Source organism: Coccinella septempunctata, chromosome X (genome assembly GCF_907165205.1).
Source record: "Coccinella septempunctata chromosome X, icCocSept1.1, whole genome shotgun sequence".
Lineage (NCBI taxonomy): Eukaryota > Metazoa > Arthropoda > Insecta > Coleoptera > Coccinellidae > Coccinella > Coccinella septempunctata.
The window spans coordinates 9,131,024-9,147,922 of record NC_058198.1 but is presented as its reverse complement, the minus strand read 5'-3'; the positions used below and the strand labels follow the sequence as shown (position 1 = coordinate 9,147,922).

The following is a 16,899-nucleotide window of genomic DNA, read 5'->3' as shown; positions in this document are numbered from 1 at the left end:
CATTTTTCGAAGTAGTTTTTTAGATGAGTTTCACACAACCGTTCGAATGGGATTCAAAATGATATGTATTTTTATACCCTTGAATGTTCTATGTGAAATGTGAAATGATGTAATGAAAAATGAATGCTCTGGAAGGAAGAATAAACTAGGGAAACCACATGAAGTAAGTACCCCTGGATTACATCACGATAAAATCACAAACAAGGTAGAACAGGAGAAGATTAGGTTCCTGAGCAATAAACCCTGAAGTTAGCCAGACGTTTATGTCGCCAGGCAATTCAAGAAAATGCAGGAAAGCTTTCGCCGGAAAACCGGATTAATATTCCTCATAATAAATATGCAGGTGAATGAAAACAAATCCAATTCATAAATTTTCCTCTCTGAATTGAAATACGAAAGTCATTACTGGAAAATCCATAGATGGAACAAGAAGAACGCAAAATAATTGGGGAAGAAGAATCATTCCTACTAAAAAAGTGAATGATCTCGTTGGAAATGGTTTATTAAGATGTGGAGGAAGAATACGGAGAAATTTTTCAACGCATTGAATCAGCCACTGGAAATTCCAATTAATTGTCAGATTGTGTATTGAGAATTCCTCCGTTTCAACTCTGTCCTACAAAATGACAATTTCATGAAGCAAATATAGGAAGATCGAATCGGGGATTTAGCGGTAAGAAGAAAATAAAATGTTTGCTTCTCTTGAAAAAGTAGTGGGTAGAGGATGACTGACAATGAGATGAAATGTGACAAACAAGAACATCTGCAGTGGAAATACAGAGGGAATATTTACTTAAACAGACAGATCAAATCCTAAACTGTTCATAGGAAAACATCGATGTCAATCGAATTTACTCGAATGTTTATCGAAATTTAATTACAATTTCACGGAAACGTGGACTTAATTAATTTATGATTCGATGTAATTCAATTTTTCTTATAGGTCTGAGATTTCTTCACAGTTAGAATAGTCCTACACCAAAACTTCTGGAATGCTCCATATTTTGCAGTATTCTTATCCAATTTGAGTTCGCTGTAGCAGAAAATGTTACTTTAATTGGAAATTCTACACACCTTTTCCATTTCAGCTACCCTCTGCATTCTACCATCTAATTCTCTCCTAATAGCAGCTGCCTGTTCATCAGCTGAATCTAACTGTAAATTTCGAAATTACACACTCCAATCGCATCATCTTTATGATGTTAACTCTTACCATTAAGGCATTGAAAAGAATTTGGTGTTCGAATTTTTTTACACCTAAAATTTGCTGGAACATATCATAGAGTTGTTCTTTCGATAGAATCAACTCTGCGTTTAGGGTTTGTTGCATTCTAGACGGCCGCTTTGATTCGTCATCCCCAAGACCAGCTATAGAATGATGAAAATCTAATGAGAACTTGAAATGGTCGGTTCCACAGAATCGACTTGAATAATTGTAATTTTTGAGACAACTCAAGAATTAACATGCAGAATCCGCAGTGGCAGATTTTTTTATGACGAAAACTGTTCTCCATGATTTGCGAGAGGAGGTAAAAGTTCAAAATCCCTACCTTTGAGTATGCAGTCAAATTTAGCCATCCATGATGCAAACACAGACTCCTTGCTTAGTCCTTCGACATCTGGCATAGACCTAGACAAATAAACACTTTTTTGGTACGTTATGGAAGTTTTATGCGACGTTCAAAATACATACCGAACCCGTTTTTCGATATTGTTCCTGAAAACTTCCCTGAAATCGTATTGCGAACAAGCACCTGATTGTACCATTTTAACTACTCTTTCCGACTTCAAAAATACGTCGTAGTAGCTTTGAATTGCATTTTGAAAGGCATCGTCTGCCATAATTTGTGTTTCACCCTTCAGAAACGCCTAAAACAGATCAACAGATACCAAGGTGAATCGATGGCCCTACATCACATTTGTCAAAAATGGGGTTCGAAAAATGCAGAAAAAGTTCGTTAACTTTCACTATTTTGACAAAAAATTATAAACAAATACCTCATGACATTCCAGTTTTAAAATTCCCCTATTATTTCATTGAGTTGAATCAGATTCTTTCATTTTCGATTTTGATATTTTGTACGTATGTGTAACTTGATAAACCCTTTTTAAATATTGATGATAAATTAGGATTGCCACTTAAATAAACTAACTTGACATTATAATTCAAATTTGGGACACGCTGTATGAAATTTTCTTGAATGAATCAAAGCGCAATTGAAAAAATAGTAAGGAAATTATAACTTCATTTGTTCAATAAACACATTTTAGATACAAGAAAATTTAACTTTGTGTATATTATTCACTCAAAATGAATGATAATATTCAGATCTGCAACGATTCCTTGAGTTTCCAATAGTCCTTGAATTCTCGTTGAAACTCTTTCATTTCCTGCAGTGACATTGACAATAGTGTTGCCACGGTTCATCAACGAAAGAACTGAAACTTTCAAGAGCTTTTCTGCTAATGCAATTGTCCATTTGTAATAAGATAGGCCAGATTATATCAAGAGTATACGATCTCTTGTAGAATTAACTGAGTAGCGTAAAACGAAACCAACGATATTATTTCTTGGAGTGAAAATATTGAATTGATTTGGCCGATACGTACTGAAGAAACTGAATTTCATGATTTGTAGTTTATTTTAGCCCCACACGTTATTCGATATCACAATAGCCTTTTCAGCTGGGTGAACTTAATACTTCTTTATCACCTACACATCTTGAAATATTGCGACAGCGATACACGTGTAGAGATAAAAACTCATCCTTGTGAGAATTCGCTTTATCAAGTAAGAAGGAATTTTCCCCTTGGCCCTTGATGGATGAAAATGTTATATATGTTTTGTGGGGGATTTTTTCATTCGGTAGTGTTCATCATGTACAGGGTGTAAAAAATGAATGGTTGCGAAAAAATTCAAGGGTAGATCCTGCCTGTCAAAAAATAGTGGTCTTTCATGTAAAATTTTTCTTGAGCAGCCCTTGCTTTGATATAATCCCCTAAAAATGGCATCTGAAAAGCAATTCTTATAGTTTTTCTTGAAAACCAGGAAACTGACAGATATAAAATTGAGCAGAGAAGGCAATTAGAAAAATAATTTGTTGGTGTTCCCCTAAAATGTCAGCGTAATATCCGCCTACTAGGTGAATTTAAGTTAGAAGATTTCACACTCACGCTACGTATCTGTTGATAAATTATGTTTTTTCTGAAAAAATCGTTATTTTTGCAAAAAATTACAAGGTACCTTATGTGTTCAAGCTACCAAAAATTGATTTTACAATGGTATAACATGAATTAGGAAAAGAGTTTGGGGTGGATATTTCTGCCCTTTCAATTATAGCGAAATATCACCAATTTTTTTCTATTTCTTTCTCCTTTTTCTCTCCTATTATTAATAATAATGATATTTGAACAGGGGTCATTGTGGCTCGGTTAGCTTTCCGGGAAGTGCAATCATGTAGAACTTTTGTTTTATACCCTACTCATTCATGGGAACCTGAGGAGGTTGTCAATGGTGTTGATAAAGCCGACAGCATCCTTAGATTGCGTTCACAAACTTACTCCGAGAGTAGAGCATGAGTATGGCCATGCTCAGAGAGCATACTCTGAGGAACTAAAAGTACGTTTGTGAACGCTTCGAGTAATAAAAGCTCACTCAGAGCTTGCTCAGAGTAAGTTTGTGAACGCAACCTTAGAGGTCTTCGCCGTTACCTCGTGAGTATCCAGGACCGGTTTCCCCATATGAGTGGTCCTTAGGTCCGCCAACTCTGGACACTTGCATACCATGTGTTCAGCTGTTGTTGCCTCTGATCAGCAGAGCCTACAAATCTGACTGACTTTTCCATACAGTACAAATGGCATTTGTACCGACAGTGCCCTGCAGCAGTCCCACCATCACCCGAAGCTCAGCTCGTGACAGCTTTAGCAGTTTTCTGGTGTAGGCCGGTGAAATCATCACGAATTTCTTTAACTGAGTAAGTCAAGGAGTGTTCCTCCAGAGGGTTCTTCTGTTGTTCAACTCCCATTGTTGGACCGTGCCTTATATTGGTATTTTCCAAGCCCACAGAAAGGCTCAGGTCCAGCAGGTGTTAACCTTGATGCTCTTTCTGCAGGTTCATCGGCTTTTTCATTTCCTTCAACACCACAATGCCCTGGTACCAATAGCAGAGTCACTCCATTGCCTCTGGTTAGGTGTTTTATCGTATTGCGGCATTTCCATGTCAGCAGAGATCCCTGGCAGTGTGATTCCAGGGACCTTAGCGTAGCCTGGCTGTCCGTGGTGATATAGATATGCGCCCCTTTGAGGTTCGTCTTAAGACACTCCTGAGCGCATGCGTAAACAGCCCGAGTCTTGGTCTATAATATACAGGGTTCATTTCCAGTGGCTTTAAAGACACTAAGTTTAGGTCCATATACGCCAATGCCGGTGCCTCTCTCTTATTTTGATCCATCAGTAAACCATGTGGATGACTTTTTGTCCAGACGATTTACGAAACTTATGGCTCTAGGACGGTCAGCTATGACCGTTTCAAAGGGCGTTTCCTTTTCCCTCCCAGGAATATATGTAAGATTTCTGTAAGATTCTGAAAAAAAATTGAAAATACTTTTCAGGTGATATCTTAAGGGCATTGTATCTAAGCAAGGGCTGCCCGAAAATAATGTTATGAAAGACAATTTCTTGACAATGAATCAACCATCAAATTTTTTCGAGTCCATTGATTTGCACCCTATATATTTTCTGTTATTTAATCTTGGGTCGTTACTTGTAGCTCAGCAATCAAAAATTAACTGCTATATTGAATTCTACGGTGTTCCAGATCTATCTTTATATCCATATCTTTTATATTCTTTATTCTGCTCAAGTCCTCAACTCTAATTAAACTTTTCGAATAATATTCACAATTTGTCACTAACCTATCGGCTCAGAGAACTGATTTATCCTCAGATAATCTGGTCTTAGTTCAATAACAAATTCAAACTTTAATTTTACGTTGGTTTGCCGATACACTTCAAGTAATTTAAGTTGGAATCCCTTAAATTTACCCCGGATACATCTCACCTTGAACTTAGTAACGTGTCACACTTCCTTCCTTGTACAAAACGTATTCGTCTGAAAGTTTTGACGTGGATAAAATAGAGAGCGATCGCTCGTCATTCATAAAAGGGCTTATCTGCCCAGCACAATTTCGTTCCATCTCTCTCGTTTCCCAACGGACGTGAATGTGAAGAATGTGGCCATACCCGATGCATCGCACCTCCGATTAGAAATCGAATAAACATAATATTGGAGAGGCTTCAGAGGAATTCGAATACGTGCAACAGGTGACCGTCCATTGCAATGTTCGGAACATGAATGTACAGCTTTGTATGAATGGACATTAAACGCGGATGAACTCTGCATGCATCGAGCGCTTCGAAATTCACTTTTCTGATTTAAACTTAACCGCCGCAGTAATTGCTATTTCCGCCTTTGGGACAGGAAGTTATATTGTTCAAACGGATTCAAGACGGAATTCAGTGTCAGTACTGTGAATTAAATGAGCGCAAACTTTCATTGTTTGCGTTTCTGAGCGATAAGACTAATTATGCGTATTGTGCCAGTTAATTGTCCTGTATAAACTCTTATTTAAGGACAATCCTTATGTACAATAATTGATTGAAGCCGGGAAAGCTGATGAATTCTGGGTCCAGAGTTTTCAAGAGGGAGTTGATAAACTATTACCCTTAATCATTATGAGATTGGAGAGCATACTCAGGCATGATACTGGCTATTAAAAACACTAAGGGAGATCTGAGTAAGTATAAGGGCTTGTATATGGTCCTTGCCTAGACAGCATTTTGCATTGGCTAGCAATGATTCCAGATTTTAAATGGGGTTGCGTTGAATTGCGACCTTAAGATCGTTTGTGTCTCCACCAGAGCTGTTTTACCCGCTATGTACCACTAATGAACTCCAGTATTTGGGATGGCTTCAAGAATATTACTTTGTTCCTTGAGATGACAAAGCTAGTTTCTGAATAAGAGTATGGGTCGACTGATTAGTTTGAAGGTCTTTCATACGTTTTCAGAATTGAAGATCTGAATAAATGAGGACTGATAGTCATCATACCAAAAGATATCCGGATCCCAGTGACCATAGGATACATATCCCCATTTGTTTCCCTACAGGACATTGTCGGCTCAGCAAGCATCTACTGAGAATGGGTTTATTAGAAACTGACCAGTTTAGACTGCATGAGGAGGAGCATGAAAATCCTCTTCATCTTGTAACAGAATGCCAACGGAAAGAATGCTTTGGACAAGAGACTTTCAGTAGTGAGGACGTAACTTCCTTGAAATGTTCCTAGATACTGGAGAGCATCAGAACTCTGGAACAGGGAGCGAGCTGTAGATGGAGCAGTGATGAAAACAGTTCTGATGAGAAGCTGCACCTCTTCATAACTGTCAATTATCTTTTTGGCAAGGAAAAACTAAATGAGCTGCAGTTCTTGTTTAAGTCTGATTAGAGATTTCTTTGTGGGAGGATCTAGATAGAAGAGCAACATACAGTCGAAGAAAGTAACATATATTTCGGCTGATTTTATTCCAAGAAATATATAACATTTCAGGCCAATAGTTGTTTCATCTGGTATCAATATAAAGCAAATGTAGAGAACGCATGAAGAAGCAGGAGAGTGAGAGGACCTTCAAAATGTTCAGAAACCTTCAAACTTCGGTCTTCTCCACTGAGGAACATCAAAAGCGTTTCAACCTCTACCTTGTTCTCTACATCACGCGAACATTCCATTATTTAACTGACGGCATGATACTGGCTATTAAAAACACTAAGGGAGATCTGAGTAAGTATGAGGACTTGAATATTGTCCTCGCCAAGACAGCATTTTGCATTGGCTGGCAATGATTCCAGATTTTAAATGGGGTTGCGTTGAATAGCGACCTTAGGATCTTTTGTGTCCCCACAAGAGCTGTTTTACCCGCTATGTCGTATAGAGCTCGCCATCCAGTTCCAGATTTCTAATGAACTCAAGTATTTGGGATGGCTTCAAGGATATCACTTCGTTCCTTGAGATGACAAAGCTAGTTTTTGAATAAGAGTATGGGTCGACTGATTAGTTTAAAGGACTTTCATGCGTTTTCAAAATTGAAGATCTGAATAAATGAGGACTGATAGTCATCATACCAAAAGATATCTGGATCCCAGTGATCATAGAATACATATCCCCATTTGTTTCCCTACAGGACATTGTCGGCTCAGCAAGCATCTACTGAGAATAGGTTTATTAGAACCTGAAGAGTTTAGACTGCATGAGGAGGAGAATGGAAATCCACTTCATCTTGTAACAGAATGCCAACGGAAAGAATGCTTTGGACAAGAGACTTTCAGTAGTGAGGACGTAACTTCCTTGAAATATTTCTAGATACTGGAGAGCATCAGAACTCTGGAACAGGGAGCGAGCTGTAGATGGAGCAGTGATGAAAACAGTTCTGATGAGAAGCTGCACCTCTTTATAACTGTCAAGTATCTTTTTGGCAAGGAAAAACTAAATGAGCTGTAGTTCTTGTTTATGTTTGATTAGAGATTTCTTTGTGGGAGGATCTAGATAGAAGAGCAACATACAGTCGAAGAAAGTAACATATATTTCAGTGGATTTTATAGTTGTTTCATCTGGTATCAATATAAAACAAATGTAGAGAACTCATGAAGAAGCAGGAGAGTGAGGGTACCCTCAAAACGTTCAGAAACCTTCAAACTTCGGTCTCCTCCACAGAGGAACATCAAAAGTGTTTCAACCTCCACCTTGTTCCCTACATCACGCGAACATTCCATTACTTAACTGACGGCACATAATAAATCCATCACACCTCACCTAACCGCTAATGCTCACCTGAAATTTGGTGTTGATTGATTCCAATTGCTGCTTCGTTACTTTCACCTGGCGTCTTGTCATGTCAGTTGGCTGTTTGCCATTGAAGGGGTAGGCGATGCAACGGGAAATGAATACGTAGAGCTGGATCTTCCTCTTTCGCTCCTCTTCCTCTCGCTCTTGCTTTTCCTGAAGGTCAACTTCGGTTTTCTCGGAGGCAACTGACGGTGATGGGCTGGTGGGTCGTGGTAGGGAATTCGCTCGGGATGATCCCATGCTGTGGCTAAGGGTTTCAGCGGATACTGCACTCGACGGCGATAGGGAACGTTGAAGGGCCGCTGAATTGTTCGGCACCTCCAAAGTTCCGCTTCCAGAGTCCGACAGGTGGGTGTGATGGTAGGGTGAGGCTTCGGACTGAAATCGGACATTAATTAACGATTAACTGGGTCTCAAAAAGGTCTGAAGCAATAGAGGCATGTTTTTAATGTCTAAAGAACATCGATTTCTCAGCTGGGTACATACAGATATGTAACAGAACAACAATTGTTGCGCGATAAATGTTTCAAGCCATATGGACCTTGGTGTTGTTATAAGGAATGATTTAGCGTGAAGGCAAGGGCTCCAACAGAGCCTAATCCTTTTGGTATCTGAAATATCTTGGATAAGTGAATGTTCCTTTGGAGAGAAGTGTGAAAATAAGGCTAAAGTCATTGTATGGGACACACAAGAACGAGGACAAGCATGATTACGTCGACATGTCTGAGTCGAACTACTGGTTGTAGTTGCAAGACAGAGGGCTTCATCCTTGCCATCCAAGATAAGGTGATGCCGACAAGGAACTACATGAAATATATCGGCAAGGATGCCCATTGGAGGATGACAGCTGTCGTTACCCGTGGTGTGCTAAAGTGGATAACATTTTTTGCATGCCTGTAGTCAGCTTTATGAATAGCAGTTATCATAACTGTATAAGTTCCTATGGGGAATTCCAGCGTGCCGAGTCCACACCAAAGCTCGGACGCTAACGAACGCAAACTATATCAAATGTGCCAATTAGCGTAGGAATTCGAAAAGATTTGTAGCGATACGAAGTGGTCATCCACACAAGATTCCTTTTCAATTTAGAAACCATCGGTTTATCTGCTTGAAATCCGATATATACTGCTCAAAAATTGAAGTGGATATTCGAAAGGAATATTGCTGTACATACGCGCGCATGTTTTGCGAATTTCACACACTCAAAATATGGTCCTCATGACCCTTGCAATCTTAATCTATGAATTATGACCTTTTCATGGCACCAAGAACTCTGTTCGATGGTGGCTCAGGGTGCGTTTGGGGAAGTATATGTTTTAATGGGCGCACAAATCTTATTATTCCCATCAACTCAACCATGACAGCGTTGAGGTATCGTTATTTAATTGCAGAACCTATTTTTAGATATGAATGTATAAATTATACGATAAATTTCAGCGGAGTAGGAGATTCTACCCCTCGAACAAAAGATGAATCATACATTAGTGATCTGCAAAGGCATGCGTAAAAAGAAAATCAAAAAAGTGTTTTTTTTTTAGACTTGTGTGACAACTTTGAACAGTTTACAAGTAGCAATTAGTTGGAATGCGCATGTTATGGATCGATAGTGGCTTATCTAGATGTTCTTTTATTTTTTTCTCAACAATTTCATCAGTTGCATGGTTAGGTTGACGGTGCGATCGTGCTTATAATGCGTTTACATGGAAAACACCTTCAATTAAGCGTGTTCGATAGGGGTCGTATTTTTAGTTCGCGTGAAGTTTGTATTAAATGGCGAATCGCCTTAACTGAAAACAATTCTCCATCATTCCCTACTACCAGGTAAATAGGAACGATCAGGGCCGTCGTAGGAGGAAAATGGGAAGCAAAAAGAAGAAATGAGGTTGGAGAGCTCTTTTTTCGACTAATGAACCTTCTAGTAGTACTGTAAGAAACCCATTATGAAGCAAAGAAGATCGATATTAAATTCATCGAACAGATTACCAAAAATCAAAACCAAATATGATAGATACAACAGTATTCTCATGTCAGTAGATAACCCCGGTTGTGTGAATTTAGGGTCTGACTGTCCATTGGGATCTTGTCACTTGATAGTGTTTCTGCCTGCAAGATAAAGGTCTCATGGCATATAGGTCCACATACCCCAACCTAATGCATCTGCCTCTTTCTGATATAAATCAGAATCAAGAATCAAGAAAGAATAAAGAAAGAATCAAGAATCAAGAAGTTAAATATATTATACTGGTGGATATAAATCCCTCAGTATAACATATTTAACTTCTTGTCTAATTGATTAACGAAGTTGATCGCTTAAGGCGACCGTCAATGACTGGTTCAAAGGGTGTTTCGTAATCAAACATAGTTGACATTACGAGGAATTTGTAGTGCCACTAATAACCTCTAAACATGGAGGAGGTTTCGCAGTTTTATATAATTGCCGTGTTATTTCCGCTGCGCCTGCGTCACTTTCATTGACGTATGGCCAAAATCCTTTCTCTTGATCATGCGCAATTCGAGGAGTTATAAGTAATTAGTAGGAGATAGGAGATCAGTTGTCAGTGATCGAAATCTTGTTTTTCCCAATAGTTCCTCTCATCTCACGAGCTCAGCAGAAAGAACAAGTATGGTAGGAGTTTGGTATCTCCGAGAATGTTCCTTTCCACATGAAGATTTTCCAACTACGTTTACATAACCACCTGTATCAAAAAGCTGGGTGATTCAACACATGGTCCGTGAAATAATATCAGCAGGAGCTGTTCTGTCGATGACAGACCAAGCAAAGTGACGCTCAATCAAAAACAGGAACAAAGGCATGGCTTCCTCATAGACTTCGCGTCATTCTCAGTAGTTACGCATTTGTTCATCGGCTGTTTCACGAAAATAAAAACAGGGGATGCATGTGAAAAATTATATTTTCGTTTTCTCGGCCTGTAATCGATAAGACACAGATGTTCACTTAAATAAGTATATGTCCACACGAATTCGATGTTTTCCGCAACTAACAACTAATTAAATTATTTCTGCCTATACTTGCAAGTTACAATATTGAGGTTCCAGTATCGTAAAGTTAACATAAACTAGCCATCAATGTAGTGCTCTTTTATCCCTTCCTTTGGAGTTATTTTTGAATTGAGTTATATGTTGGTGATTCAATTTCACCAACAAGCAGAAGAAAATTCATCAATGGCTTCATTTACGAGACAGTTATTCGAAAAGCTCCTGTAGAGTCAACTGTAATTTTTATGGCGAAAAAATAAAGTTTTATTATGAGTAGTGATCAAAACCTGAAATTTTGAGAATGATTATCCAACATTAGAATAGAGTCAACAATAGTTTCAACCATTTTGAAATGTAGAGTTACATTCAACAAAAACAGAACACTTGTCAAGGGGATATCTATTGAAAATCCTTCATAGGAATAGATCAAATGAATGTCTGAAAGAGGATGAAACGTCATGTGGGTAGGCTGCTTTGTTATCGAGAAATGAATGATTAAGAAACACAAGAATGTGAACATTCTTATTTTCGATATAAGTGAATAAGGAACTTTGTATCATACAGATAGTGACATCAATAGTACCTATAGCAGTGAAATTAATAATAACAAAAATCTATGCTGACAGAATTACATATATGAAAATTCATGAGTATTTTTGGAAACGAGCATGGCACAATTGACCTAACAACCTACTGAATATTGTGAAAATTGATATGCATAATATGTGATGGAATTAGGGAAAGCCATTTAAAATGGGGAAATTGAAAACTTCATGTGGTATCATATATGCAGAGTATTCAATAACGAATAATGCAATGCGCTGCATTCTTGTTTGTGAATGATGGATATTATCATTTACAAAAAAAACACTTTAGTTTTGAATTTCCTCGAACAGAAAACAATTGGGAAGAGTAGATTACAATAAACAATGTAAAGTTGTCGATGTGAAATAATTAATTATGGAGAATGTGTTGTAGGATTCATTGGGCTATTTGCATCATTTTGGCTTATACTATGCAACGTTTAGGGTGACATTCGGAGTCACTCTTCAGGAAAGGCTTTCTTTTATAAATAAATAATTTCAATTCTTTTTGCCACTGAATAAACTATTTTAACCTAGATCTTCAATAAAAGGAACAAACCGTAATAAAGTCGAAACTAAACTAGTGAATATTTGATTGATTCCCACAGCATGTTTAATGAAATGACCAATTCTGTACAAAATTTGAATCTTAATGAAAATAAATTAAATATGGTGAACTCAGAATGGAAAGTCTTTTCAAATTAGGTACCTATTAGTTACCCCATCCTCCCTACTCAAAATAAAGGGGTTCGGGTTGTACCACTAAGGTTTGAAGCCATATCCACGTCAAACTTACCGTGTGGTGATGGGTATGGGTTGAAGCATGATGATGGGGGGCAGGGTGGTGTCCCCCATGGGAAGTTCCGTGTTCTTCATCACTATCTTCTTCCGATGATGATGGATCAATCATCTTCGCTTTCTCTTACGTGTGATGTCCGATCTGTAACAAATAAGTATTCTGGGTGAATATTGAGTTCGAAATAGAGTATGCAGACATTAAACTTTCATTTTGACACAGGAAGGAATCATAACATGACCTATATACATCACCAAGGGCGGATTTATCATAGTCTGTAGCATAAGGCAGTACAGTTCTGTTGTTTTGAAGATACATTTTTCTTCACAGCGGTTACTGAATAAACCTAAGTGAATTGACAGATTAACCTTAAAGAGCAGGAACACAATTTGTTGAAATATTTCTGTCTGAACACTGAACATAATAATGTGAAATTTGATTGCCTTAGGCGATCAACTGATTTTAACCTTCAGGAACCATCAATACAAAAATATTTTGCGTTTTCATCTCTGGTGCTGGTGCCAAGTAGGTCATTAGAGATCTTTGCAGACCTAACTTGCACATCTTTATCTTGTGATGGATAGATTGGCCCATATAAGGCCATTCTAAGAGTATCCATGGAAGGAACGTGTAATAAGAGATCATTACCTACATTCCTGAATCGAATCATTTCAGTGCGGATTGAGGAAACTTTCATTACAACGCTAAGTAGGAAGGAAGATTTGGAAAGATAACAGCATCGAATGGTACTCAGGTGATTCTAACGACGATCCTCAAAGAGCAAATGAATTTCACACGTGTTCATTATTTTATTTTAACTTTCACTTTTCAGATAAAAATTTCCATCAGTGGATTTTCAGTTCGTTTTAATGTATAAATTTCCCAGATATTCCATTCCACTCAGTGTATCCCTTTAAACTTCAGTGGAGTTTTCTCGAAAACAGGAAACTATAACAATATAAGATAATCCAAGCCAGCCTGCCAGTTTTCACCAGCTAATATCAAGATTAAATATTGAAACTTCAGGTTTGGCATTATGCAACATTTCGATTATCAGTTATTTCCACCAGATCTTCAAGTACTTCAATATTCACACGAAAAATCTTCAATACCTTCAGTGCAGTTGTTTCGAGTTGTACTTCATAAAATATTGAGTCAAACTGTTGAAAAAGTCGTATTTCTTTGGGGGAGCTTACAATTTCAATATTTCTGCTCGAATCAAAAAAATAGGGGCAACAAAATTTTTAATAAAACACCTACTGTATCACGAGTGGAGTAATGCACGAAACCTAGAATTTTCCTCAGTTTTCCACTGATTTAGCACTGCTTTTCTTGGAAAATGGTTCGCTCATCAGTCCCAGTCAAATATGTATTATTTTGAAATTCAACTATGACTAGATTAATATCAATTCCAAACGCAAACCAACCAACCGAGCTACAATAACAAAATTGAAATATTGAACAACAATTATTCTTGATTTATGCGATTAAATCGGTTGAAAAACGGTAAATATCAAAATTTATCCAATATCATGTTTCCACATGATTGAATAATGAACAATTTACGCATTTCCATGGGCGCCTAACGATCAAATTTAATTTAATGGAACGCTGAAATAACTCATCCTTTTTCCCAGAAAAAGGCGGAAAAAAGGATATTGATGAGAGCGTAGCGGGTTCAGTGAACCGCAATATGTTTTATGTGTAAGTTTGCGCTTTATCTACACTGCTCATCCTCGAAACTCCTGTGATAAAATATTCAAAACATAAATTTTTGTCTTTTGACTATTATCATTCGTTTTCTCACCCAATATCTGTAACACAAGGAAAAATGTGTCAGTCTTAGTTAAACAATCGACACTCAAGTGCCTAACAAATGATTTTGTACAAAAATATGAATTACCTTAACGTCTCGGTGTTCATATCAGAACTTCTTCAGACAATACATAAAAATTTTCAGAATTATTTTTTTGAAAGGTTTATATTATTATTCAGGAACTAAGACTCCAAAAAATGACGTTCACTCATACTACTCACACTATTTTGATTTTAATTAATTTATATAGCTTTCAAACGATTTCGATTAGTTTCAATACATGATCAACAATGCACAATAATGTTAGAAAAAACTAATTCGTATGGACTATTTCAAGTGTGTCAATTAATGCTATATAGGGTGTTTCGACAATCACTGTGATAGCTAACCCCTTGAAGTGGTTAAAAATCATATGATTTAGCTCTCCATTTCAAACTGAATTGATCCTAAGGTTCACTACCTGCTAGAGTATATTTTTATACACAATCTGAATTGCTCCAGGTTTCACTTCGAATATACAGAATTACAAAACCATAAATGAAACAAAATACATATGTCAGTCTTTATTTGAGCAATAATGATTACGTCCTCATTATTTTAAAACCACGACTGTAGTTATTTTAAAAATATTTGTTGGAATAACTATTCAAATCCTTGCATACTCTTCACCTTTTCAGCCTGAAAAGTTTTATAAGGCGTGTAATGTTGAATCAAACTTGGGGATTTTGATTAATTGTCAAGAAATTTGAATGTATTTCATTAGCAATGAATAAATCAAAATCAGTTGCATCAAAAACAAAACAAGACTTAAGACTTAAGAGAAACTCTAATAAAAATGAAATGCGTTGAATGATTTGAAGCTCTTAATTCTTTGTGAGTAGAAAATTTGTTTCGCAAAAAACTTTTTTTTTCTTATTTTTATTGTATAATTGGAAAATTAGTTTTTGATAGCTTGATTCATTTTAAAATAATAAAGTTTCGTGTAATTTCTTACTAGAAATAAGGGTTTTTGACAAAAAAAAATATCAACAGCATGGGTCATGTAGGCTTTGAACTTAACGTAATAGACGGATATCATGCTAACATTATGGAGGAAAACCACCAAAATTTTCTTAGATTGTTTTCCTACTCCCATAGAATGTCTGTTCAATTTTATTCCTTTTTTTGAAAAAAAAAAATGGAAATTGCTGGTCAAAAAAAAATATATGAAACAACCACTGTATTTTCTGACAAGCAATTATTCCTTAATTTTTTTCGCAGCTATTTATTCCCTTTACACCCTGAATATATATAATTCTTTCGAAATAGAGTGATACAAACTGTATAAATGTCAAAAAATTTTAATACTGTGTGAAAATTTCAAACGATTTCATGATTTCAAAGATTCAAAGTGAAAATATCCTTAATAAACTGAAATAGTGCAATTTGAACTCTCCAATTGCGACCAATTAATAATTTTGGCTTCCTTTTTCGGAATTAAATCTTGAACTACGGAGTACATTCATAATATTCCTCATTACAAAACAATTTATAAGGCGAACTAGAAGTTGAACTATTATTGTTTGGAAACTCGATATACATATATATAATTGGATTAATTTTATGCGCAAACCAGAAGGTATGCTGATGAGTGGCTTTCTATCCCTATTAGAAGTGTCGCAATCGATACCCAACCCTTTGAATATTAACCTTTTTGCTTATTTTCGTGAGGGGTCTTCATCGTTCACCTTGACAGGCGATAGCTAACAACCATAGTTTTTAACAGAAAATAAAGAGAGGGTGTGACGAAATATAGCGGCGTTGCTATGGAAATACCCTCTCCCTAGAGAATGTCATTCACGCCGACGCAGAGGGGTTAGAACTACCAAATTGCGTTTCCTTGCGTGATCTGATGATTAATTTGCTCGCTGTATATATTTCCATCGGAAAATCACATAATCCAACTTTGTCAATTGCGGCAAATGCATAGCACCCCTCATAATATACAGGGTAGGACAGGTCGATACCGTATACACCATGTACCTGATTTAATGCATGAGTTTTTGTTACGTTCATACCAATAAGGGAAACCCAAAAGTCAGATCCTGCACTGTAAAGATCCCAAAACGAAATATGTATCCATTTTGGATTTTTTTCGTTGGAATGAAAAAAATTTGGATATTCTCAGAAACTGGTGAAAATTTTTCATGAAAATCAGGTTTCACCATCCTAGCTTTCGATTAAATAAGCTGATCAAAGCTGTTGGATATAGTGAATTCAAAATCAAAATGTTAACAGTTCCGAAACTGCTAGTCTCTGGATACTCAGCAAATGTTTCGCTCTAATGATACACATTACAATAAAACACATTTTACTGAAGGAAATCAAGTCAATAATTGTTAGAGTTATTCATTAATCACCATCCAGAACAAGAGTTCAAACGTTATTTTGTATCATATCCGGATTATAAAAAAAAATAATAATGCAGTATTGAAAATTTTCATTAGCAAACGTATGTTTTTTCTAATTGATCAAAGCTATATTGCCATGAAAATAGAGAAATTGTTGACTATATGAATTTTAACTATGGATGAATTCGATAGCTTATCACTTTGAATTCCTAATTAGAGTGGACACAATTGAAAAACATGTTATACCTACATGGATAAACGAGCATACTACTACTGTTTTATTTTATTTAATAATTAACTTAAAAATAGGATCTGCGAAATTGTTTTTTCATTATATGCAAAGCTCAGCACATGACGTAAAAAATATTCCCTCAAAATTGCATCTAAAAATAATTGGAAATTGATTCAACCATCC

At 36.6% G+C, this 16,899-nt stretch overlaps 1 protein-coding gene across 23 annotated transcripts in view; it reads right to left on the bottom strand.

Moving 5' to 3' along the window:
• LOC123321353 (calcium-dependent secretion activator) overlaps positions 1 to 16,899 on the bottom strand; it is a 98,238-nt gene that overhangs the window by 31,359 nt on the left and 49,980 nt on the right. For 15 of the 23 annotated variants that reach the window (XM_044908863.1, XM_044908876.1, XM_044908856.1 and 12 more), the window contains 6 exons: positions 12,279 to 12,422; positions 7,887 to 8,279; positions 1,694 to 1,869; positions 1,551 to 1,645; positions 1,214 to 1,368; positions 1,075 to 1,155 (listed from right to left, as the gene is read on the bottom strand). In XM_044908863.1, coding sequence (XP_044764798.1) covers positions 1,075 to 1,155; positions 1,214 to 1,368; positions 1,551 to 1,645; positions 1,694 to 1,869; positions 7,887 to 8,279; positions 12,279 to 12,392 — 1,014 coding nt within the window. In that variant the 5' untranslated portion in view covers positions 12,393 to 12,422. The remainder of the gene's footprint in view (positions 1 to 1,074; positions 1,156 to 1,213; positions 1,369 to 1,550; positions 1,646 to 1,693; positions 1,870 to 7,886; positions 8,280 to 12,278; positions 12,423 to 16,899) is intronic. The other 8 variants (XM_044908870.1, XM_044908871.1, XM_044908879.1 and 5 more) reach the window with 1 other exon arrangement.